Genomic DNA, 15,132 nt, shown 5'->3' with positions numbered 1-15,132 from the left:
TGAGTTACGCAACGAGGAGTCTCCCTCAGTGCTTCCAAGCCCCAAAGCACAGAGCCAGCAGCCTGCTTCCTGCAAGCGGCCCCCTGCAAATTTATGGGTGCTCCCATGCATTTCTCATCCGTGTAGCCCGTGAGTATATAGGGTCTAGGGCGCTTAAAAACCACTCTTCTCAGTCCTGTGCACTGGCCAAGAAAACACATGGAAAGGGCACAAACGCACACGAGTCTCTAGTTGAAGGTGCATCTGTGCAGCTCTCAACAGGGCAGGTGCCAGCTCTGTCCCTCCAGTATCATCTGTAAGGGGACTCAGGCAGAGTTGGGACAGGGAAACACAAAGGGGATGCAGCACCAAGAAGCCAAATTCAGAACAAAGCCTGCTGTTTGTTGAACCAGCCAACAGATTCTGCAGTTTCTCTTCGCAGCGCCAGCTCACTGGGAGCTGAGTTTTCTCCACCTAACTGTAGGTCTTTCACTGAGGTGCTTAGATAAGGAAGATGGACACAAACTCACCTCTGCAGAAAATTAAGGTCTGAATCATCCCTGGAAGCACTTCTTTGTCTCCGTCATTGAGGCAAGAGCCCAAGACCTCGATATTAACATCAGTGTCACTGCAACATCTATATAACACCTGGCGATGTGTTTTGGCTTAGAAATTCCAACACTTTTCACATTGGATAATTATTTGTGAAACAATCTATGCTTGCCTGGCATGGATTACACTGGCTTGTGTTTTTACAGCTTCAGGTTTACATGAGTCTGATAATTAATTGATGATTAGTAATTATCTATTAGGGCTAGACAAGAAGTGTAGCGGGGATGCTGCATGATTGGGAAGCATTTCATGAGCCTGAATGCCTTCTTTCTTTCAGCATGATTTATTGTGCAATGTATGGTTGAAGGAATGGGGAGGTAAAGTTGCTGGAATTTGAGCTCTGCGAGCCTGGCCAAACTCCAAACCCCATCCCTCGAGTCTCTAACAGGGAAAGCTCTTCTGCCTGCAGGATTGGGACCAGCACAGGCCAGATATGCCCCCCAGCCCAAATTTAAAGACAGCAAGATTTGTCAGACGAATGCTAAAAAACCTGTGAAATCTCCAGAGGTACCTTCGTCTGGATCAGCACCAAGAAATCTCCTCATAAACTTCTTCATGGTTTCCTACCTTAATGCATTCATCTGACCTGTCTTTTGGTCTCTCTCTCATTCTTCCTTCAATCTCATTTGCCTGCTGGGACACTTGATGTTTCTCTGCCTCCTGCCCCTGTTTCAGGCTTGCTGGCAGCTTCAGCATCTGCCCATTTTGTGTCTCTGCCAGGATCTGTGATGACAGTGACATACACCAACCGTGTGGCCGATGCCCGCCTAGGCACCTTCTCCCAGCTCCTGCTCCAGTGGAAAGGCAGTATCTACAAGCTCCTCTACTCCGAGTTCCTGATTTTCATCTCCCTCTACTTCGCCATCAGTCTTGTCTACAGGTGGGCACCCTTGCAGCAACACTGACACAACCCCTCGCTCTCAGCCTGTCCCAGAGCAGCACAGGACTGGGACAGAGGTCCTGGTAAAAGGGAACTGGCCAGACACCTGCCAGCCTCTGTTCAGAGGAGGAAAGGAAAGTTCCTTCCTCACTGCACCAGTACGGCTTAGCAGCTGACAGATTTCCTTTTTCTGGGCTGGAGAGGAACAGTTCCTCTTTCTGGGGATGAAGATTTGCATTTGGTGACTACCTGAGAAGAATGGTATGTAGACACCAAGGCTGAACCAGCACTGGAAGCACCAGTAATAGCAGGAAGCGTTAGGAGAGAACTCCCCTCATGTACACAGCTAGCAACACTGGGGCTACGCTCCTGAGAGCAGACACCAGCCCTGGGGCTGCAGACCTGTGATAAGGCAACCGTACTCTGTGGCTGGTCTGGTTTTAGCAAGGAAAGCCAGAGACCTCCCCTAGCTGGGTCAACGTGCACAGATACAGCACGGAGGGAGGAAAGCAGCTCTGAGGAAGAGGCAGGAACCCATGTCAAAACAACCGCTGCTGGCAGGAGCAGAGCTGGGGATGATGTCTTGCAAGATGTTAAATGAATTGTCGTGCACATCCAAGCACTGTGGCAGCCCCCTGATACCTGCTAGCACTCTGCTGGATTAAAAACATAGATCAGACTGCACCACTTACTGCACAATTTCTGTCCATGGCCACTTCTGGCTCTTTTGGACGTGCCAGCAGGGTGTTTTGGGTGGACCCTTCCTGGGGCAGGCGGGCTGATGTCCTGGGCTGCTCACCCACATCATCTTCAGGCTCACAGAGCGACCGTGTTGTGGCTGCACATCCTCGCCTTCCCCTGCCATATTCCTACCCCAACAGGCCTGGGTCTCTCATGTGAGGCTGATGACTCTTTTTCTCCCTTCTAGGCTGATCCTCAGTGAAAGCCAAAGGCTGATGTTTGAGAAGCTGGCGCTCTACTGCAACAGCTATGCCGAGCTAATCCCTGTGTCCTTCGTGCTGGGTAAGGAGCCCTGACTCTGAGCATGCAGGGAGGGAACGGGGCAGCATTTATCTCCCTGCTTTGTCATAGCTCTGCGGGTAGGCAGGATTCACCGAGCAGTTAGTTCCCTCACCCTGCCTTTGTAACAGGCAGAAAGCATCATTTCATGCCTTGCCAGGCGTGCCTTCACTCATACCCATGCGAGCAGCCACACAAGAGCACGCACACCTCCTGCTCCTTTAGGGTGGCTAACGTGGTCGGCTCCCCTCTAGGTTTCTACGTGGCCCTGGTGGTGTCCCGCTGGTGGGCTCAGTACGAGAGCATCCCCTGGCCCGACCGCATCATGAACCTGGTCTCCTGCAACGTGGACGGGGAGGACGAGTACGGGCGGCTCCTGCGCCGCACGCTGATGCGCTACAGCAACCTGTGCAGCGTGCTCATCCTGCGCTCCGTCAGCACCGCCGTCTACAAGCGCTTCCCCAGCATGGAGCACGTCGTGAGGGCAGGTCAGTGCTGGCACTGCTTCCTACACAGCTCCAGCCCCAGGCAGGCAGCACCTTGCTGCTGGGCTTGGGGCCAGGAGCTCTATAAATGGCCCCTTGACCTCTATGTTGGAGCAGGGAAAGCGCTGCAATGTGCTCTGGTGTGAGTCCTCAGCATCTGCTTGTGCACAAGGCCTGCCCCTCTGGAATAACTGTTTCCCTATTTCACACCATGCTTGTTCCTACTTGTGGCTGCAATGCCTATTTGAAACTTGAAGCATCCCTGCTCACATTTTTTTATGTGAGGAGTGGAACTAGCAGGTGTGTGAATGCAGATATGCTGCAGGTCGCAGGGCATCCCTGGCTGATCAGATTGCTGTAACTGTGCTGCAGCGACTTTCCTAGCAGCTGCTCTGCAGTAAATGACCCTGTGCACAGGCTTACAGCAGATCCTGAGCAGACCCCTGCCAGGTTTTAACTTGGGGGATGCTCTCAGACATATGGTCTGATTTTTGGGTGGTCCTGTGCAGAGCCAGGAGCTGGACTCAGAAGGGACCCACAGGGATCATCAACTCGGGATTTTCTATGATTCTATGAAATAAATCCCGCTTCTTACCCCTCTGTAGACCAACGTTTTAACAAGACTTCTTGTCCTTTTATGTCCCCCCAAAAAGTTAATGCCCAAGTCCTTCCTGGGATTATAAGGAGAGCTAAGGTGACTCCCAGAGATTTAGATGTTTTTATTTCCTACCAGATCAACTCCTTTCTGCTTTCTACGGACATTCCTCTCCCATCTACTCTTGTCCACCCAGGTCTCATGACCCCAGAAGAGCACAAGAAGTTCGAGAGTTTGAATTCCCCCCACAACAAATTTTGGATCCCTTGCGTGTGGTTCTCCAACCTCGCAGTGAAGGCAAGGAATGAGGGGAGGATCCGTGACAGCGTGCTGCTCCAGGGCATCCTGAACGTGAGTGACAGAGCCAGCAGGCAACTGCCTGAGATCCCTACCCTGTCCTCTGGGAGGAACTACAGGGATTTTCAGAGGTCAGGCAAGGAATACTGAAGTAGGATGTGCAGACAGTGATCCAGGCCTGTCCCTAGGGATATTGCATTAATTTTGATAGGAAATACCATCATTTCTGCTCTCCAGCTTGTGACAGCACAGAGCTTTTCATGACCTGGTGACAGGTTAGCAATAGCACACACAAGAGGCAAGAGGAACACGACACCTTTCTCAAAATTGGGATGGGGACAAGCCACGTGGCTCACATCTATGTGTAGCAATGGCACTAGGAAGCAGAACACAGATCTGGAAGAGACCATCAGAAGTCAAAAGCACCTTTAACAACCACGGTTCCTGTGGAGAACTTCACTATCGACAACCCTTGTGTCCTGGGAAGCAGGCTGTGCTCCACAGGCAGAACATGGCAGTGATCCTGCACAGCTACAGATTAAAAGAAGCTCCAGAGCAGCTCATCCTCCCTGGTATTCATGTGCAGAGAACTGCATTGCCTCTGCTGTCTGGAGCAAGATTCATCCCTCTGGGCTATATTTACCTAAAGTCACTGTATAATCAGAAGAGAGAGGTAGATACTTCTAAGATATTATTTGCCTAACCTGCTGAGCTGCTCGCTTTTTGACGAGAGAAACTCTGCTGTGAAGTGAGCTAGGAAGGGACCCTGGTCTCTGACAGGGACATCCAGGCAGCTTGCCCTCCAGGGCTTCTGGTGACAGGCAGGACACCAGTGGAGCAGGAGTCCCAGCCAAATCCCACCTAGCAGGGGAGGTGTGAGCACGAGGGGCTGGGCTGGAGAAGGCCAGGAAAGGACACACAAAGTCAGTACCAACAGCACATTCCCTTTCCCCACTGCAGGAACTCAACACCCTGCGCAGCCAGTGCGGGCGGCTCTACGGCTACGACTGGATCAGCATCCCCCTGGTCTACACTCAGGTGAGAGGAGATCCCCCCACAGCTGTGCATGCCACAAGGGAACCCCCACTGGCACCCACCCATACCCATCCTACACAAGGACCATGCTGGTGCTCTGTTTGCCTGTACCCCTCGCCCATACCCACACACGTAGCCTGTGCTAGCTCTCCTGCATGCAAAACCCAACAGCACACACTCAGCCCAGCCTCATTTCTGTAATTCAGGCACAGCCACCTCTACAGAAACACACATACACCCAGGGTAATTATCTACCCCGCTGTGCTCCATGTGGGTGCACAGCAAACCCAGATATGTGCGGATCCAGCACTGCAGAGCTGAGAGCTGCCTGCCAGCAAGCCTGCTCCAGCACACAGGGCAGCTGTGATGCACTCATGCCATGTGCATGAAAGAGAGCTTTGTGCATGTGCTCAGCTGCTTGAGTTCCCTTGACACAACTCTAGACAGAAGCTTTAGCACCAACTTGCTCCTTTATTTCGTACATAACAGGTAACACTAATGCACCCCACCATGAAAAGGGAGCTTCCATTCACACAGTGCTGAAGGTTAACGAGGAACACATCAGGAAACCACATTCCTGCACAGACCCAATGCCCTGCAAACTAGGAGCAAAAGTAACACCATAACATGTTGCATCAGCTTCCCAAATTTACTTTTGAGGCAGAATACTTTGCTGTTGTGGCCCCGGCACAGTGCTGCAGCCCCCCACCAGGAAGCCCATAGGAAGAAGAGCTCAGCTCCACCAAAGCCTTACCCCAATTGCAGCAAGGAGAGTCTCAGCTACTGAGATGATCAGGAAGAAGTGACAGAGCCACATCAGGCTATAGAAAAACCTGGGCCCAAACCGGCAGCTCCTCCAGCAGCAGCATTCAGGTTTTGAAGTTGTGAGCAGGGTTTGCCAGTTAGTCTGGGCAGGATCTTTGTCCTCTCTGCAGTGCACAATCTGTTTCTCTACAGGTGCACATCCAGCCTGTAAAATCCATCATTACAGGTAACCTACCCACCACAAAACAGCCCCACGCTGCTCACTGCAGGGCCAGCTTAAATCTTGTGGTGCTGGGTGTTTGTTTTGACCCCACCCTGATTGCTGGATGGCATTGAGCCTCAGCTGCTAGTAATTTGCAAAGGGGAACTTTCCAGTCCCATGATTACTCATTGTAGCCTGGAAAGCTGGGCAAGCAAACAGGCAAATGTAAAAATATCCACCATTAGGACCAAAAAGGAGTCAGTCCAGAGCTGGCAGCAATGCTCAGAGTTCCCCTCACAAATTTAACAGAGGCCTGCCAGCATGGACCAAGCCATGAGGGGCTCAAGAGAAAAACCAGGAGAGGGGAACACACCTTAAATTATCAGCAGACCAACCATGCAGCCATGTGTCAGCTCTTTAAGCTCCTTCCACCCAGGATGTCAAGTACCACCTTCTCTCTGTGTTGCCTACATGTATGGGATTCCAGGGGCAGCGTGGATTTTCCGTTCCATGCAACGTACAAAACAGATGAAGGGCAAAGGGCATAATTAAAGCTTTCTGCAGCAGAAATGCATCTTCCTGGGAAAAAAAAATAAAATAAAATAAAAAGCAGAGGGAGAAGCACACAGTAACTGAATACCTGGCTTTCAAAAGGCTACTGAGCCAGCACATCTACAGCAGCTTGCTCCTGTTTGGGGTGGAAGTAGGAGAGGGCTGCTGAGAAAGCAAGCTGGGAACTCAAGCTCCTCTGCTGTGTCCCTTGGCACCTTTCCCAGGTGGTGACCGTGGCTGTTTACAGCTTCTTCCTGGCCTGTCTGATCGGGCGGCAGTTCCTGGATCCGGAAAAAGCATATCCTGGCCATGAGCTAGATCTCTTTGTGCCAGTCTTTACGTTTCTGCAGTTCTTCTTCTACGCTGGCTGGTTAAAGGTAAGTCCAAGAAAATATGCCTGGAGCTAAAACCTGACCCACGCATGGGTTTTTCCCTGGTTTGTGCCACCATGGGCTGAGCTGTGGGCAACGTGCCAGGTGCTGGGACCCAACAGGGACTGAGGGCACTGCCAAGATCTTCAGTTTCTGAGCACCTCATCCTGAAGAACAACGCCACCTCTGCTAAGTTTGGGGGAAAAAGAGAGGCAGAGGGCTGCAGTTTACCTGCAGAGTGTTGTACGTGGTCTGCAGCAAGCACAGGGCAGTTCCTGTGTGCACCAATGCCTCTTAATAACTGGAAAGGTTCTGGTTTTAACCCACCTCTTTTTGGGAGAAACAGCATTGCTCCAAATCCAGGGCACATCACCCTTGAGTGTAGGGATTCAGCCCCATAGGCTTTCCTACTGCAGGGAAAAGGGTGGGCACAACCTTGATCCTTGCTGTGTGCTCTCCACGTGCAGGTGGCCGAACAGCTCATCAACCCTTTTGGGGAGGATGATGATGACTTTGAGACCAACTGGCTCATCGACAGGAACCTGCAGGTACGGTGAAGGCAGGAGCCTCCTGGCCCCAGCAGCACAGTCATGATCTGCAGCACTTCTGCCTGCAGGCTTCGGTGGCTGCATATTAGGAAGGGGCTCGGGATCTCCAAAGAGAGATGGCTAGAAAAGCAGGAGAGCATAAGGTACACACCAAGCAACACAGGGCTTTTGGCACATATTTGTACCCAGAGACCAGCAGCAGTTCCACCCGGCCCCCTCAGCCCATATTTTGGCACACACGACAGATCCAGACTTGTTTCAGACCCTCACTGCCTTTCAATGACAAACCATTCCTGCCTCTTCCTAGCTTTTCCCACCCTATGTCTGTACCTCCTCCGGTTTCTTCCAAGCAGTAACTCTCCACCTTCAGTTCTACAGTAAGCTTCATTGTTCTAGTGAGCATATTGCTTTCACGTTTCCTTCAGCATCACTTTCCTTTTAATTACCCAAATCTCTCCATGTGAAAAATAACAAAAAACAAGGCAAAACTAGCCACTCATCTCACCCCTGGGCTACATTGCTTCCCCCTGTGTTATTTGTCCTCTGACAATAGGCACCTGCAGCACCACTCCCTGACACTGCTGCTGTCCCCACAGGTGTCCCTGATGGCAGTGGACGAGATGCATCAGGATTTGCCCATCCTGGAGAAGGACCTATACTGGAACGAGCCCGACCCCCAGCCACCTTACACTGCAGCCACCGCAGAGTACAAGCGCCCCTCATTCCTTGGCTCTACTTTTGATATCAGGTGGGTGCAACTACAGGGCACCAGAGCAGGCCACATTTGCACCTCAGTTCAGGTGTTGTGCAGGATGTTGTGCTTAAGGAGTAAGAGAGCAATAACATCTTTCACGGTCTGTGAAATCCTGCTCCAATGTATTTCAGGCTGATCCAAAGATGCAGCCCATATCTTTCTTGGCAAAGGATGCTTCTGACCTCTTGCTGCCCTCCTGTGCTATGAGCACCTGTATTTTGGGGGACTAACACATAATTAATAATAATTAATAAACACATAATTAACACAGGAGGAGAGGCTTGCCACAGGCAGCAACATTCCCGTGCTGCCAGCCTCCCCACCAAAACCACCGTGTGGTGGCCGCGTTACAGCCCGTCCTGCCTTTCCCCAGCATGCAGAAAGAAGAGATGGAGTTCCAGCCCCTGGAGCAAATCAAAGAGAACGAGGAGGCGAACCACTCCACGCCACTGCTGGGCCACCTGGGCCGTCTCCTCGGCGTGCAGTCACCCAGCTTCTCCAGGTCCTCCTCCCGGATGAACCTGCTGCGCCGGCGAGGGGAGCCCACCTCCCCCTTCTCCCACTACGCCTACCAAGACACGGGCAAGGCCGTCCCCTCCCCGAGGGGGGACACCAACCCTCAGGAGCAGTGGGACGGCGACGATGGAAAACTGAGGGAGTTTGATGCCTTCATGTCAACCCCATTTTACGAGAGACCTGGCTTCTACAGCGCGCCGCAGACGCCGATCAGCTCCATCCCCATGATCTTCCCTTCCCGGCGCCAGGGCCGCAAGAAGCCCCCCGCGCTCTCCAGCATCGCTGCCTGCTCCAATTCCCTCAGGGACGTCATCGCCAACTCCTCGCCTTCCCGGACGAGCGATATGTACAAAAGCCAGAGCTCCCTCGGCTCGGGTACCAAGGAAACCTTTATTTGGCCGACGGAAAGGAACAAAGGTCCTGACACGCTGGTTGCAATGGTGGAAGAAAAAAACAACTCTAACTGTAGGGGCAGAGAAGCTGCCACCACGGGGAGTCCAGAAGCTCTGTCTGCAGCATCGGACAGCCCTAAATTCCCCCTCCTGGCAGAGTCCCCCAACCACGACAAGCAGGGCAACTTCAAAAGCCTGAAGAGCTCGAAAGGCTCCCAGCCACCCTGGCTGACTCTGGAGAACACAACAGCCGCCCCTGGTCCTGAGCAGCTGAGCACCCTGCATCCCCCTGGCACCAAAGCGCCCACCAGCAGCCCCCCTCCCTGCTTCTCCTTCACTCCTGTAACATCTCCAGTGCTGGAGAGATCCCCCATGGGGAACGTGGTCCCCGACAGCCTGAGTTCAGAAGACACAAGCAGTGCGCCAGACCCGTATCCGTCAGAGGTTTCCGGGACAAGAGATTCAGGAAGCAGAAGCACTAATAATCCCCCAACAAGAGAGACGAGACGAGTGGAGAGCCCGTCCCCAAATGATTCTGGCATCTCCCTAGGTGACGGTGACTACGTGGGGCTGATGGAGGTGATCATGGAGACTAGTGAAAGCACATGCGATGATCTGCTGGATCAGTACAGCTAGAGGAGCCCAAAAAACACAGGTCTGTTAAAATACCTGCCATCCGAGTGATATTGCAGTATCTTCACACCTGGCCCAAGAGAAGAGCAGTGCAGCCTAACCCCAAGCTGCTGGAGCATCCACCGAGAGCCCAGCCCAGGTGACTCCCCACTACAGCCCTCAGGTACCACAGCAGGCACATGATCTCAGTGTTGCAACAAGAAAAAAGTGAGGAAAAAACCCTACACTTCAGCAAAACAAGAGACTTCTGGTGTTAGGCATTACAGACACCTAAACTGCAGAACCATAGCTGAGCTGACAGCACCCTGACAACCCTGGAATTCAAGCATAGCCCAAAGCAGAAGAGGAATACAGCCAGTAACGCCTCCTCTCAGCAAGAATTAGAACCTTAAGTTTACATCATTTGCCACAAAGCCCACTACAGGTCTCATGCAGGACTTGCACTGCTGATGGATACTCCAGGGAAAGAAAGGGACTGAGCTACAGCATTCGTGGTACAGACCCACGGTGCCTCAAAGCCTTACCTAGCTGGTACTCCCCAGTACTGGGAAAGCAGTGGGAATCCTCCCTGAAAGCAATAATAAAAAAGCAAGGCTGAAGTCCAGGACCACTTGTTTTCTCATTTCAATTTCTGTGCAATAATAGAAATTCAAAAGCAAAGCACTGAGGTGTTCCTCTTTTCACAGCTTCAGGAACAGCTGCAGATCTCGCCGCACCACAGGGAACAGAACAAATTCAGTCCACCTCACATACTCCCCCCTCTGCCTTTTGGAGGGTTGTTTGGCCTCAGCAGCTGTCACCACCACCCCCAACAAATTCCCAACATTGTCTTTTGAGGTAGTTCCTGCTTGACTGTTTCGGTCTGGTTTAGAGCACAAAGCTCTGTACTCACAGAAAGATTTCTTCATGGACAAGTGCAGTCCACTGTCAGGCAGGCATGATGCTCCGTGAGGCATTAATCCCACCCTTCAGCAACTCAGGAAGCCCAGAGATACTAAAACCTCCCTTTCCTTGCATTACAGCACAAGTTGTAGTGGCAAAAGCATTTTAGAAGAGCTTTAGTTCCTGAGCAATTCCTGCAGTGGATACTAATGGGTAGAAAATAAAATCATTTATAAAAGTGTTAAGGAAGAGTAAGTGCAACCTGATCCCCCTTATGCATTTCTTCATGCCCAGCTTAGGATAAAAACTCTCCCAGTGGAGACTAGGGAGCACAACCCTTTCCTTCCAAGAAGGACAGAAAAGAACCACTTTGAACCAAGTCACTTTATTGGATGGAAGGCGATACACAAAACACAAGAGAAAAGAAGGCTGATATTTGGTACAGAGTAAGAGAACTGTTTATCTAGATAGCTGAAGATGCATGCACTGCTGGACAGTAAAGTAGGAATCTTCCTGAAACCCACAGGGTGGTGTTCGTGGCAAGACTTCAGCTCTCATTGTCACTGTGCCCGAGGGTGTGCTTGTCAAAGAGGTACTCTGCCATGCCATACTTGGGTGCCCCCATCTTCCGCAGGTTGGTGACATGGTCACCCAGCTCCTTGATGGCCTTCACCTGCTCATCCAGGTAGTGAGTTTCAATGAAGTCACACAGCTAAAAGAGATTAAAAAAGGCTTAGGTCTGCACATTGCTCATCCTGCTGAAACAGGATCTGAAATCATTCTAACTCTGCCCAGTGAAAGATGATACACACGGACAACTTTCAAGCTGCAGAAGCTATCTGAGAAGCAGCCTTTGATCTTGTTCTTGCATTGCTGAGGCAAAACTGGAGTGAAGCACGCCTATCCAGGCACACTTGCTCCAGGAACCTGCATTACAGTATCATCATGCTCAGGAAACATCCCCTTCTAGACCACAAGAAAGTTCCTGAACACATTTAGAGACTTGCATAGCCCTTCATGGTAATTATTAACACCTGTCTTGTCCAGCATGTTACTCATTTTAGAAAAGCTTTAGCTTGCAGTCATATTCAGAAGTACTCTGAAAACATAGGTTTATTTACAGCAGGGAACTGCTTAATACAATTCTCTGCAAAGCATTGCCCACATGCCTTCTGTTCCGCAGAACAGCATCAGAAGGGGTTGAACACAGCCATACACCCACTGCTCTGTAAGCACAGCTGTAACCACCCTACACAACATAACTGGTCCTCTACAAGAAGAAATAAGCACAATACCCTACCAAATGGCTACAGCAGGTGCTGACACCTGTGCCCTTCCCTCTGGGAGGGCTGCACAGCTTGTCCATCCCTTTTTCACCAGCAGGTACCCCCAATTCACCACCCAGCACTCCCTGTACAGCTACTGGCTCAGCTTCAGTGCCCACTTACATGTGGGTCGTTCTTTTCAGTTGCCAATTTGTGCAGCTCCAACAGCGACTGGTTCACGTTCTTCTCCAGGTGCAGGGCACACTCCATTGCAGTCAGCCCGTTCTCCCAGTCATCACGATCTGGTTTCTAAGGGGGGAAAGCCCATGACCATATTTTAAGTAACCAGAGACCAATAGGGAGCGAAGCATTTCTGTCTCAGACTCTGCTTAGAAAAGCAATCATGCAGCTCTCCAGCAAGGGTCTTAAAGTTCTTTAAGCACAAACAAGTTCAGTCATTTTGATGTCTTGAAAAGCTTGACACAGTGCACAGTAAGTAGAACAATGCATGTTGGAAGTCACAGAACAGGGCCACCTGTTCCCAAGGTCCTCCTGATATTATGTTCAGTGAAATCTTGCAGGGTAAGGCTTAGAGCTGTTTCCTTCCTTCTCCCACCCTTGTAATCTAACAGCCTAAGCCCTTGCCTGTGTAAGCAGGTGCCCTGGTTTCAGCTGAGATAAGGTTTTACTCAGAGTGGCTGATATGGTGCCACACTTTGGATGTAGCAAAAACAGTGTTGATAACATACTGGTGTTTAACTGTTGCAGAGCAGTGCTTACATCAGCTCATGGACTTTCCAGCTTCTCACACAGCCCTGCCAGCAGGGAGACTGGGGGTGCACAAGGAGCTGGGAAAGGACAGAACCAGCTGATCCCAACTGGCCAGGGGGATATCCCATACCATGTGGCATCACACTGAACAACAGAACAGGGGGAGTCAGCCAGGGAGAGACAAAACAACTCCTCAGGGACAACCTGGGCATTAGTCTGTGAGTAGTGAGCAACTGCACTGTGCATCACTTGCTTTGTACGTTTTGTTACTATTTCACCTTTTCTGTCTATTTAAGTGTAGAAGCAGCTGCTGCTCTTCTATGAGACATCCCTGGGGAATTCCTTCCCTTCCAGCCTGAGGACAGGCCCTGAGTCTAGTTCTGCATTAGACAGGACAACCCAAAGCCCTAGTCCTCACCTTGATGTCCTGCAAGAAGATGCGGCCGCCTCGCTGATTTTGCAGTTTCATCAGCTTCTCAGCATGTTCCCGTTCCTCGTGGGACTGGTGCAGGAAGTACTTGGCAAAGTTTTTCAGAGCCACATCATCCCGGTCAAAGTAGTAGGACTGAAAAGAATGCACATGCTCAGAAGCCTAGTCCTCACTCCAGCAGGCACACAAAGCGAAGCACATACTGTGACTGCAGACATGTCTGCTACCAGCCCTACTTCAAGGCAGCTGGAGTCCAAGCTAAGGCTAGCCAGCAAGGCACTATGGCAGAGCTCTTCCCTTCATAACAAGTTCAGTTTTCCCAGCCTGGATTATGTTTTAACCTGCATCCCAATCATTAACACAAATAAATGGTATTTGCAGTTCACTTCTAAACATACAAAAACCCCTGCCCCACTGTGTTTGCTCTCCTGCTGCCTTAAACACAGACTCTAAATGCTTCGCTGTAAACAAGGATGAGTTTTCCCTGTTCTTTGTTTACAGTGGTCACAGGTCAAGGTTCTGACTCGTAACACTAGTTCAGGGGGCAAAGAACTTTAAGATAATTCTACAGTAAAGCTTTCATGCATGTTTCATCATGTTTACTTGGGAACAGATTAATAAATACGTTTTCTGTTTCTGAAAAGTCTTTTGTATCACTTAAAGACAGAAGTTCAACTGAAGTGCATGTTCAACAAAAAATGCAAAGTCATCTCTTGAAAAACTGAATGTGTAACAGCTGTTAGAAGTCACAGCTTATTTGGACTCTGGTCCTAAGCAGAATTCAATAGAAAGCTTTGTATTAACTACCAGTTATTTCTAAGATGAGGTGGCACGGAATTCTCTGCTCTTTAACCAGCAGTTTGGAGGTTCCAGGCAAGACAATGGTGCTTGTGTGTCACTACTATGGCCAACAGTTACATTTGGCTTGCAGCTGAGGTTCAACCCTCCGTAGTAACCCAGAAAGAAGCTTTAACTGTACATTTAGATGCCCCAACATACTATGTGTCACTACAAAGTCTCAAGTTACCTGCAGATCTAAGTCACCCGGATTGCTGCAGAGGTCAGAGCCGTGCCCATAGCGACTTACTGAACTCAGCTATGGCTAAAATTGGTGTCTCTTGCCAAGCGCAAGAGGCACAGGGCCAAGAAACCCCTGGATTCCTAATTCACTTGAGAACTACGAAGAACCGTGCCTGCGAGAGGAGAACGCCCGTGGGAGAGGTGCCAATCACCTCGTTAGGCAATCCCAGCCAGCCAGCCCTGCCCCAAGGGCAGAGGCGCTCGGAGGCTGCTGCTGAGCCGCGCTGATAACGAGGCCGCCCGGGGCAGCGAACAAAGAGCAGTTAGCATGCAACCGGCACCCACCCGAGATAAGCACCTCACCTACGGAAAATAAGTATAAATAAGGGGCCATCCCCGTCCCCGGGCGGAGCGAGCAGGCTGCGAGGGGCTCGGGCACCCTCCCTGCCCCCTTCCTTCAGGGAAAAGCCTCCCCCGAGGGAGGAGGGATTCCTCCCTGCAGCTCGACCTCGCACAGCCCTCGGGGAGGAGGAGGAAGAGGAGGAGGCCAGGCCGGGAAGGCCCGCCTCCCCCCGAGGCTGGCCTGCTCAGGGAGGCCAAACCACAACACCACCAGGGCCTGGACACCCCCCAGCAGCCCCCCCCCACTCACCATGCTGAGGTACACGTAGGACGCGTAGAGCTCCAGGTTGATCTGGCGGTTGACGGCCGCCTCGCAGTCCTGGTGGTAGTTCTGGCGCACCTGGGAGAGAGGCGTAGCCATGGCGCTGGGATGGGAGATGGAGGCGGCGGTGTCGGCGTGCGGCTGGTGGTGGTGGTGAGGCGGCGGGCCCGAGCGCGGCCGGTTCCGTCCAAGCACTGTTGACGCAGGAACCCGCTCCGCTCTGCCTCGCCGACGCACTCTGGGCCGGCGCTGCTCGACGCCGCGCTTTTTATAGTGTTCCTGACGTCACCGCGCGCATGCGCGCCGGCGTGGCGGGAAACGGGGGGGGCGAGGGGGCGGGGCCCGGCGGCGCTTCTGCTGGCCCAGCGTGACTCAGCACCTCCCCCGCGGCGCGTGACCCGTGGCCACGCCCCCTGACATGGCCACGCCCCCTCCTCCTCCATCTCCCCCTCCCCTCGCTGCCC

At 51.8% G+C, this 15,132-nt stretch overlaps 2 protein-coding genes across 2 annotated transcripts; one reads left to right on the top strand and one right to left on the bottom strand.

Moving 5' to 3' along the window:
• Positions 1–1,319: 1,319 nt before the first annotated feature.
• On the top strand, positions 1,320–10,230 carry LOC309878953 (bestrophin-1-like; the record flags this gene model as incomplete). The annotated part of the gene is made up of 9 exons (XM_082762153.1): positions 1,320–1,471; positions 2,400–2,494; positions 2,746–2,979; positions 3,768–3,922; positions 4,829–4,906; positions 6,647–6,799; positions 7,261–7,341; positions 7,938–8,089; positions 8,469–10,230. The coding sequence occupies 9 exons, from the start codon at positions 1,320–1,322 to the stop codon at positions 9,637–9,639; spliced, it is 2,271 nt and encodes a 756-aa protein (XP_082618279.1). The 3' UTR covers positions 9,640–10,230.
• Positions 10,231–10,884: 654 nt separating this feature from the next.
• FTH1 (ferritin heavy chain 1) lies at positions 10,885–14,916 on the bottom strand. Its single transcript, XM_082762197.1, has 4 exons — positions 14,657–14,916; positions 12,973–13,119; positions 11,967–12,092; positions 10,885–11,230 (listed from the first exon to the last, which is right to left on the bottom strand). The coding sequence occupies exons 1-4, from the start codon at positions 14,765–14,767 to the stop codon at positions 11,066–11,068; spliced, it is 549 nt and encodes a 182-aa protein (XP_082618323.1). The 5' UTR covers positions 14,768–14,916; the 3' UTR covers positions 10,885–11,065.
• Positions 14,917–15,132: the final 216 nt, after the last annotated feature.

This window comes from Aythya marila (genome assembly GCF_965140915.1).
Source record: "Aythya marila genome assembly, chromosome: 5".
Lineage (NCBI taxonomy): Eukaryota > Metazoa > Chordata > Aves > Anseriformes > Anatidae > Aythya > Aythya marila.
The sequence above is the reverse complement of the archived record's forward strand: the minus strand, read 5'-3'. Positions and strand labels throughout refer to the sequence as shown.

Bases quoted from the DNA above. Each gene is read 5' to 3' on its own strand.
- FTH1 (XM_082762197.1), bottom strand. From the start codon at position 14,767: ATGGCTACGCCTCTCTCCCAGGTGCGCCAGAACTACCACCAGGACTGC. The intron at 12,093-12,972 runs GTGAGGACTAGG...TTCCCCCCTTAG, and splicing joins TCTTCTTGCAGGACATCAAG to AAACCAGATCGTGATGACTG. The intron at 11,231-11,966 runs GTAAGTGGGCAC...AATCTCTTTTAG, and splicing joins CTGAAAAGAACGACCCACAT to CTGTGTGACTTCATTGAAAC.